Source organism: Muntiacus reevesi, chromosome 1 (genome assembly GCF_963930625.1).
Source record: "Muntiacus reevesi chromosome 1, mMunRee1.1, whole genome shotgun sequence".
In the NCBI taxonomy this organism is placed as follows: domain Eukaryota; kingdom Metazoa; phylum Chordata; class Mammalia; order Artiodactyla; family Cervidae; genus Muntiacus; species Muntiacus reevesi.
This window is the reverse complement of record NC_089249.1, coordinates 43969520-43979822: the sequence shown is the minus strand read 5'-3', so window position 1 is coordinate 43979822 and position 10303 is coordinate 43969520. Positions and strand designations below refer to the sequence as shown.

The 10303-nt window shown below is 35.1% G+C and overlaps 1 protein-coding gene across 5 annotated transcripts; it reads right to left on the bottom strand.

The window, feature by feature from the left end:
• Window positions 1–1119: 1119 nt before the first annotated feature.
• LOC136159850 (NKG2-A/NKG2-B type II integral membrane protein-like) lies at window positions 1120–8566 on the bottom strand. Of its 5 annotated transcripts, XM_065922576.1 has the most exons (8): window positions 8442–8566; window positions 6525–6783; window positions 5927–6025; window positions 5318–5371; window positions 4638–4810; window positions 2818–2918; window positions 2186–2306; window positions 1120–1547 (listed from the first exon to the last, which is right to left on the bottom strand). In XM_065922576.1, exons 2-7 carry the CDS (start codon window positions 6580–6582, stop codon window positions 2189–2191), a joined length of 603 nt encoding a protein of 200 aa, XP_065778648.1. In that variant the 5' UTR covers window positions 6583–6783; window positions 8442–8566; the 3' UTR covers window positions 1120–1547; window positions 2186–2188. The 5 variants fall into 5 exon arrangements, with proteins under 5 accessions (XP_065778648.1, XP_065778623.1, XP_065778659.1 ...); XM_065922551.1 differs by lacking the exon at window positions 1120–1547 and having other exon boundaries at window positions 1564–2306; XM_065922587.1 differs by lacking the exon at window positions 1120–1547 and having other exon boundaries at window positions 1564–2306; window positions 4638–4789.
• Between the last annotated feature and the right edge of the window lie 1737 nt (window positions 8567–10303).

The following is a 10303-nucleotide window of genomic DNA, read 5'->3' as shown; positions in this document are numbered from 1 at the left end:
CAGCTTCAACATCTGTCTTTACAATGAATATTCAGTACTGATCTCCTTTAGGATGGACTGGTTGAATCTCCTTGCTGTCCAAGGGACTCTCAAGTGTCTTCTCCAATACCACAGTTCAAAAGCATCAATTCTTTGGCACTCGGCTTTCTTTATAGTCCAACTCTTACATCCATACATGACTACTGGAAAACCCATAGCTTTGACTAGGGAGACCTTCACTGGCAAAGTAATTTTTCTGCTTTTTAATGTGCCATTTGGTTGGTCATAACGTTTCTTCCAAGGAGCAATTGTCTTTTAATTTCATGGCCACAGTCACCATCTGCAGTGATTTTGGAGCTCTGAAAAAATGACATTTGTCACTGTTTCCACTGTTTCCCATCTATTTGCCATGAAGTGATGGGACCAGATGCCATATTCTTAGTTTTCTGAATGCTGAGTTTTAAGTCAACTTGTTCACTTTTCTCTTTCACTTTTTTTAAGAGGCTCCTTAGTGAATAATAACATTTAAAAATTTACCAGGTCTTTCACAAAGTCTCCAGGTAAGATGAAAAAAGGAATGCTTCCCAATAGAGCCTTGATAACAATACTTGTCAGCTTACATAATGTTAAGGAACTCTATCCTGTCTCTTTGTGAAAATGAAGAAAATATTTTAATATAAATATGATATGAGCAGTGATTTTTAAGAGAAGGAAATACAGAATGATCATTGTGGTTTCATTTCAGGAATTCTTGACTGGTTAATATTTGAAGGAAATAGGAATATTTGAAAGAAAACTTCATAAACATTGTTTTTAATTAATTTGTTTATTTTAATTGGAGGTTAATTACTTTGCAATATTGTGGTAGCTTTTGCCATACAGAAACATTATTTTTAAAAATATTTCTCATTCTATGGAAGAAAAAATTAAAATGTAACACTACTGAGTGTTTACAAACTCTATGAGAAAAATATGAATAGTATGGAAGTGCTTTCATAGAAAAAAGTGTGATGAATAAACTCCTTAAACCTCATACTTGAAGATAAAGTATTCAAATATATTCCCATAATATTGGAATGATTCATATAGGACCTTTACTGTAAATTCTATTCAACATTGAAAGTAAAAGCCTGTCATGTAAAAATAAGTCATAAAAAACCAACAACAACAACATGCCATTGCACCTGGAGAGAAGAAATAAAATGTGACTATTTATAGTTGCAATAGCTCTTTTTATTTTAAAAATCTAGAGGAATATATGTTTGAAACAATAGAATTAATATATAATATCAGGGAAGTCATTGAACATAAGATACATCTGGAAACCTCTGAGTATTATTTTGTTTATTTCTGCTTCAGAGCAAAAATTACTAAAAATTTAAAAAACAAAGATGACATTTACAAAAGCATGGCTATGGAATACCCATATTTCTCTAAGATATCAATATTGAAAAATGTAAAACATGATAAGTGATTTTCCTTGGCAGTTCAATGGTTGGGACTGTGCTTCCCAGTGTGGGGGGTGCAGGTTGGATTCCTGGTTGGGAAACTAAGATTCCACATGTAACCTGGCATGGCCAAAAATAAATAAATTTTAAAAAATAGAAAGAAAGTAAGAGAAAACCTAAATTATTGGAAAGATAAAGCATAGTACTGATTGGAAGAGTCAATATTGCAAAGATGACTCTCTTTGCAATTTATTTTAAAGATTAAATGCAGTTCTAAGCAGTTTTTTAAAACAGCTTTATTGAGGTGTAACTTACACAGCCTAAAATCCATCCATTTAAAGTGTATAAACAGTGATTTTAGATACATTTTTAATTTGCAATGATCACCACTATCAAAATCTAGACAGTAATCACCACTGTTCAGTTAGCAACAATTTCCTATCCCCACCTCCCCACTGCTCTTGGTCATCACTAATCTGCTTCTGGTCTCTCTTTACTTATTTTTGATATTTCATGTAAATGATGTACCATGCGATCCTTTAGAAAGTTTGATTGCTGTAAATATATAGTTGAGCAAAAAAAAACCAGACACCAAAGGAATGATATCTGTGCTTTCTGGTGTGCATATTAAATTTCAATAATTTTTGAAAAAATTCCCACTTTTAGAAAAAAGAATAAAATGCATTTTGAAGTTTATGCAACCATACTATTATTTCCATTTCATAGAGATGAAGTTACCCAACAGCAGCCAAACTGACTTTTTAATTCTCAAGCTTGTGCTTGCAAGTGTACATATTTGGGAATTCACAGTCATCTGACTTTATGACCCCTGAGGTTAGCACTGCACAGTTTCTTTTCTCAGGTGATACGTCTAATATCCTGTAATGGAAAACATTGCATAATTCTGTTATGACATACAAGGACAGCTCAGGAAGTTATAGCATTTCTGTATAACTGTAGTAGAGAGATATTTTGAAAGTAGATAATGGTGTTTTAATATAATTGAAATAATAGTTTGTTATTAGCAAAATGGGCTACTGAGTAGCCCATTTTTTTACATTTCTATCAACATTTTATTAACCTTCAGCATCTTCCTTCATAATTGTGTAATTCAACCAAATGTTTTAATAATATTCTAAAAATACTTATTTTTAATATTGTCCTCTGGCTCAGATGGTAAAGTGTCTGCCTGCAATGCAGGAGACAAGGGTTCGATCCCTGGATTGGGAAGATCCCCTGGAGAAGGAAAAGGCAACCCACTCCAGTATTCTTGCCTGGAGAATTCCACAGATGGAAGAGCCTGGTAGGTTACAGCCCATGGGGTCGCAAAGAATCAAACACGCCTGAGCGACTTCACTTCCTCTATATAGTATTGTTTTTAAAAACTTACTGTAGTTTGCAAGTTGAGCCATTTTGCCACATCCACGGATGACTATGGCCTTCACGAAAGACTGGAATCCATGACATAACTGATAGGGACTTCAGAAATTTCTACACAAAAGTATTTTTGTTTAATCATTATGAAAGATTTTATTAGTTCTTAAAATGCAAATTGTGTGCTCTTTCATAGGATCCTGAGTTTTCTGAACAAGATGAGAGTGTTAGAATCTAACACTAAAAGTATAAAGGTGATAGTTTTAATATTTGTCAAAGCATTAACCAATGTCTGTACTTCTGATTAAAAATAAATTCAAACATTTATGTTTATCAGTTTCATTGCTTCTCCTATGTTAATAAGGAAAAGTCTGATTCATGCAGTTTAATTGCTACCCATGTTGTCAAATTGAACATAGCAAGGTTTTAAATGTTTTCGGATTCTGTGATAGTTGTTTTTCCAGATACTGTGATTATATAACTGACTTTCACTACTATGTTTCTCAGAGTTTCAGTTTTAGAAGGAAATTAAGGGATTGAAATTGAGAAAATAAGTGACACAAAAGACAAAGATTGATTTTCTGGGACCCACACCATTCCTTGCCTAGATAAACCCCAAATCAATCTTTTTTCTGTATTGCTAGAATCCAGTGGACAAGACAAAGGGTCAGAGACTCATTTCTCTCTGCTCCTCCCTGCTGAGTACAACTGTAAACACAGGAACTGATGAAAGACAAGAGAACAGAGAACCTTGAAAGGTGGAAAGAGAAGGGTGATGTGGTTGGAGACTTAACAGCAGCTTGACTTCTGTAATCTCTCATCACTTCTCCAGGATGGGAGAACAAGGTGAGGTTAGGGGACAACAATTAGGGGCATCTTATATCTTCCCCAAAAGAAGAAAATGACCTAGACCTTCTAAATGACTCACCCAGCCAAGCTGTAGGAGGGGGCACAGATAAAGCATTCCATCCTTCCTGTGTGTTGAGGGGAATCCTGTCGACAATACCATGCGAGCCTTACAAAGTGTCCATGAGGACACCTGCTGACGAGGAGTAGTTAGAGGAGGTTCTTCTGCCTCCACAAGAAAACTAGAGTTGGGAGGCAAGGATGGAGGTGGGGCCAGCAGAGAGGATCCCATGCCTGAAACTTCTGAACCTAGGAAGCCTCTTTTCCTTGAGGGCATAAGACTCCATCTCCACTCAGAGACATTGGATAGAGTGAACTTTAAATGTTTTGTTTACATAATGAGCAATGGAAATTAACATATTCCACATAAATGCAAGAATATGGATGAATTACAAAACTAGTATATGGAGGGTGCAGAGACTGAACAAGAAAGCATATAATTTGAGTCTATGTACATGAAAAGCAAAACATGCAAAGAGATTCTATAACATCAAAAGTCATGACAGTGGGTACATAAGGAGGACACAGGATGATGAGAAATTACAGAGAATAGGCTGCTGGAAAGTGAAAGCTTTAATCCATGATCTGATGTGTAATTACACTGTTCTACTTATTTTGTGATCTATATGAAAATTTGTGATATGTATACTTTCCTTGATATATGGTAAAATTAAATAGCACAGTTTAACTGAGAACATAATAGCACTTGGAGAAGCATGGTTTTCAGTGAAAAGCAAATGGAAATAATTAAGAATGCATTAGTAAGATAAAAATATAAATAAAATATCACAAATTTGTATTCCATTGTTTATGAAATAATAGGCCTTAAACAAACTGCAAATACAAACAAAAACACAAGTGAATTTTAACAAATATAATATTGACTGAATCAAGCCTTTAACAAAGTGTTGGAAACATTTGATATCTTACCAGTTCCTCTTCATTATCTAAATAAAGCAGAGTAGAGTTCCTAGAAGCACAGGCTGTCAAACTCCCACTCCATGTTTTTTCTTCAAAAGTAATATGATAGCAGTTGTTGGAATATGTAAACCAGTCTTTTGGACAACGACCACAATGGCATTCTGAAGAAAGATTGCGAATTACTAGTCAAAAAAAAAATGAATTTTATACAATAAAAGAAACTACATATATGCCTAGATATAAACATATCTATGTATATACATGTTTATACAACATATCTATGCACCCTCAAGGCTGGTACATATTAAACAAACCAACACATACATTCACAGAAAGAGTCAGTCTCTCATAAGCCAATTTATGTCTCCATATAAAGCAAACACACAGAAATACCCACTCTTTACACGTCCTAAGGACCAAGAAATGAAACCTCTGTTTTAGAATACCAAACTTATTTGTTTTTTATCATATTATAGCAAAAGGAAATTAGAACCAATTTTCAGCAGTGCATATGGTGATCATATTGTGGCACAGACAGAAGCATTCTCCTATAATCATTACTTATAAATATATGTTGCTCCATTTTACAATTTATGTTCTACCTTATAATCTATTCTTATTTTCATTAGCCTAAGATAGAGACAAAATACAAACTGTATATATGCCAGAGCTTTAAAATCATCATGTACCTTTCTGGAGCCTTGTTATCCAAGAGGAGTTATTCTGTTCCTGTATTAGAGTAGCTACAAAAGTAATTATTATAAAAGTTAGTATTGCTCTAAAGAAATCATAATGATTTTAGTTTCTGAGTCTAAAATTTGGTTAATTGTTTAAGATTAAAATAATCTAAATTAAAACTGACTTTACCAAGAAAAAGCAATTAAGCAATGAAGATTTGATGGGAAAAAAAAATTCAAAAACCAAAAGGAACAGATGCCACCACCTCTTACAGTATTTGGTTTAGCCAATCTCAAGAATTAATTTGTGTTTCTCAATAAGGTCTTTCAGCTTCCTAAAGCCTGTGTTTGAGTTATAAAATCAGAAAAGCATACATATACATGTAAACCTATATACATATATATACATATACTTATATATATATATATATATATATATATATATAGTATTCTCTAGAATCATTGTGTTATTTATACTTTGGGCAACCTGAGAATAGCTATTCCACATTTAAGCTGAAGGCACATATTAAAATAATAGTTTTATTTCATCATATGATTTTTGAGAGGCACTGATGATCATTAAGGTGAAAAGTTCAATCACAATTTCAAAAATACACTTACGTGGAATAAAAGTTATCACTCTCACTAGAGCATACACCAAGACAAAACAGATGATTCCCAGGATCACAGCAACAAACTTCTCTCGAGGTGATGGTAAATCTGCAGGGAGAGAAAAGGAAACCCTGAGAAAGGAGCGATGGAGACAATTGTTTTAGAAGAACAAAAGATCCCACATCCATGAGAATTCATAGACATCAACTTGAACCCTGAATCCATATGAAACATTGTAATCCTACTCTCAGAATATATACATTTTCAGCAAAGATAACACTTCACAAGTTGTAGATCAAAGACGACAAATTACAACAGTGCTGGAATAGATAGGCTCCTCTGTCCGTGGGCTTTTCCAGGGATCCAGCCCGCGTCTCCCACATTGGCAGGTGGACTCCTGATCAGGAGGCCACCGAAATTAGAGTACTGTACTTCAAGCTCAAACTCTGATCCTCATAAATAAAAAGTGTGTGAGCTATGAAATTCTCACACTTGCACTGGTAGCTCCTGTCATTCCATTGAGGATAGTGAGAAGCATTTTGACATTTTATTTCCATGTAGGTTTTCTCCTGTTCAGTGACTAAAATGGAACTTTGTCTGTTCTTACCTCTCATTTGATGTTTCCTGGCTTCCTTAGCCAGATTTAGTTCTGGGTAGCTTTTCATTGGAGAAGGCAACGGCACCCCACTCCAGTGTTCTTGCCTGGAGAATCCCAGGGACGGGGGCCTGGTGGGCTGCCGTCTATGGGGTCGCACAGAGTCGGACACGACTGAAGTGACTTAGCAGCAGCAGCAGCAGCAGTTTTTCATTTGATTGTTCATCTCTGCAGCTGTGTAATGTCAAGGATGGCGCTCTACGAAAACTACCTAGGTAGTTAATAAATGGTGTATAAAATCACAAGAAGCCTGGAGGGGGTGGTGTGTAAGATGAGTGACAGCACTCATTTTGCAGTTAAGCAAGATACATATTTGGTTCTCATTTTCACAGAGTGTTAGTAAGTGTTTCAAGATAGACTAAGTTTTAAAAATAATATTCTACATTTGAAATAATGCTATTCATCATTGGAGCAATGAAATTAATAAATTGGTGAAAAACAAAGCTCATAAAGAATAATATCCTTATCAATTTACAGTTAATTTGCAAAGAAACATTTTAAAACTGTTACAGTAACCATGCTTAAATTAAAATGCCATACTGGAAAAAACAGATGCACATATATACCAATTTTTATTATAACTTTAAAACCTATTAATGGTTAAGGATTGAGCCTTCTAAAGAAGAAAGAATAATAGTATTGGTATATGAAATATTTCCTGCACTAAACTACTTTAATTAGTGGTATCATTTATTAAAAGAAAATGAAGTGCTATCAATTTTTTTTTTCATTTTTTTGATTGACTGCAAGTTTGAAGTCATTAGAAATTTAGAGAAATATTTTACATGTTAAAAATGTTACATGACACATTAAACTATCCAAAGCTTAGTAAACAATAAAAAGAAAATAATATTAAAAAGATTTTACAATAAATACTTACTTTACAAAAGCACTGAGATATGAAATCATAAAATGATAAATAAAAGTGTCGATCATTTATGGAAGAGTGATACTGACACACTTCCAGAAAAATCCTATAGGTGTCAAATCAATGAGGGAGCTTTAGCTGTATCAGCAATTAAATGTCAGATAGTGCATAATAATAATTCTGTCACTGGAGTCAGTAGTTAGTGAGAGCTAGAATTATTACTTGCTTTGAAATGTACAATGTGTGACCCTTAAAAAATATTTAGTATATAAAAACTAGCTTGCAAATCCAAAATTTTAATAAAATATGTATTACATAGATCATATAAAAGTCATATTAAATTTTGCATTTTATTATTTTAATATAATTGCCATAATGCCATTCATATCAGTCAGAAAAATGTAACATAATTTCTTAGACAGAATCTCTGTATCTGTGTCATTTATCTTTTTTATTCAATGTTTTGCTCAAGGTTTTAAAAAGCATTTGGTTGTTTATAATCGGATTTAAATTAGGATTTTACTGAAGCTGCATCAATCTTATTTTTATTAAAACTCAACTGCTTTTATTCTATCTAGATCTATGAAGAATTACACTGGCCCTTCACAATTTCATGAATCCCCTTTAAGAATCTAATCTTAAAAGCTGAGTGAAATGCTTAATGATATATAAATATATCTCTATTGATGACAAAATACAGCAGTAACTGCTCCTTGTCATGGTGCTTATGAGATTTCACTTTAAATTGCATTGATTTAGAAACTCATTTACACATGTGTATATGCACTTGAATAATAAATAGGCAAGAATTTGAATATTTTAGAAAATCCTCCATAATATTTCATGTTTATGCTTACATAATTCTCAGAATTATTCAAATAAAGCTACCAATATATCCTTGATTTGGCTACATATCAATTGTCCCTAAATTGAACCATATCTAGGCGTGGGTAATCTCCTAGCAAAGGAGATGAGGAATTAGGAAGGAGAGAGACACATACCTTCTGTAGGCCAGAGTCCTGCCTCCTCTTGTGGGTGACCAAGTTACTGTAGCAAACAGTATCTGTGGTCTTCACAGACTGCCCTGTGAAGGCCCACAGTGAAGCAATAGTGGAAAAGGGAGATTTCTCATCAACATGTCACAAAGTTTAAACAGGAAATTCTTACACTTGAGTATTTTGAAGACAGTTTATCTCATGACACACCTCCAGAATATAGGAGACTTTGGGTATGTAGTGTGTCTCATAGATAGTCCTTCGGCAAGTGCCTCTGAGAATTTTTTTATTTTCTAAAAGTTACCGGGAAGAAGATGACTACAATACTATTAAATTGTTTTTATCTCATTCATACATACTACAAACTTAGGTTTTGCTAAGGGTGCCTTCAATGTTTTAAGTTCTACTTTTATATAAACTTGTTAAATCTTGGCATTACATTTTTCATTTCCTTATAGTCTCATGTTTTCATTCCTGTTGTGGAATAAGTCATAATTCTATTAACAGTATTTGTCACTAGGGCTTCCCAGTTATAGTTAGTGGTAAAGAACCCTCCTGCCAATACAGGAGACAAAAGAGGTGTGGTTTCAATCCCTGGGAAGATCCCCTGGAGCAGGTCATGGCAATCCACTTCACTATTCTTGCCTGAGAATCCCTATGGAGACAGGAACCTGGTGGCTACAGTCCATAGTGTCGCAAAGAGTCAGACATGACTAAACCGACTTAGCACATACAGTTCAGTTCAGTCGCTCAGCCATGTTGGACTCTTTGCGACCCCACGAATCGCAGCACGCCAGACCTCCCTGTCCATTACGAACTCCCGGGGTTTACTCAAACACATGTCCATCGAGTCGGTGATGCCATCCAGCCATCTCATCCTCTGTCGTCTCCTTATCCTCCTGTCCCCAATCCCTCCCAGCATCAGGGTCTTTTCCATTGAGTCAACTCTTCGCATGAGGTGGCCAAAGTATTGGAGTTTCAGCTTCAGCATCAGTCCTTCCAATGAACACCCAGGACTGATCTTTAAGGTGGACTGGTTGGATCTCCTTGCAGTCCAAGGGATTCTCAAGAGTATTCTCCAGCACATACAACATATCACTAATTCAGAAGATTTACTACATGGCATTACATACTTCTTTTCCTTATATTAGCATTATGTCTTTTCGGTTATAATGAAAACAATCATAATCCATTAACACTAGTTATTCAAGGATTGTTGTTTTTCAGTCGCTAAGTTCAATTATTCACCACCCCCCACCCCCACCATGAACTGTAGCATTCCAGGCTTCCCTGTCCTTCACTATCAACCTTCGCTCAAACTCATGCCCATTGAGTCAATGATGCCATCCAACCATCTCTTGCTCTGTTTGTTTCCACAGTTTCTTGTGATCCACACAGTCAAAGGCTTTGGCATAGTCAATAAAGCAGAAGCAGGCGGTTTAATAGAACCCTCTTGCTTTTTGATGATCCAGCAGATGTTGGCAATTTGGTCTCTGGTTCCTCTGCCTCTTCTAAATCCAGCTTGAACATCTGGAAGTTGATGGTTCACGTACTGTTGAAACCTGGCTTGGAGAATTTTGACGATTACTTTGCTAGCATGTGAGATGAGTGCAACTGTGCAGTTGTTTGAACAGTTCTTGGCATTGCCTTTCTTTGGAATTGGAATGAAACCTGATCTTTTCCAGTCTTGTGACCACTGCTGAGTTTTCTAAATTTTTTGGCATTTTGAGTGCAGCACTTTCACAGCATCATCTTTTAGGATTTGAAATAGCTCAACTGGAATTCCATCACCTCCACTGGAATTTCATCACCTCCACTAACTTTGTTCATAATGATGCTTCCTAAGGCCCACTTGACTTGACGTGTCA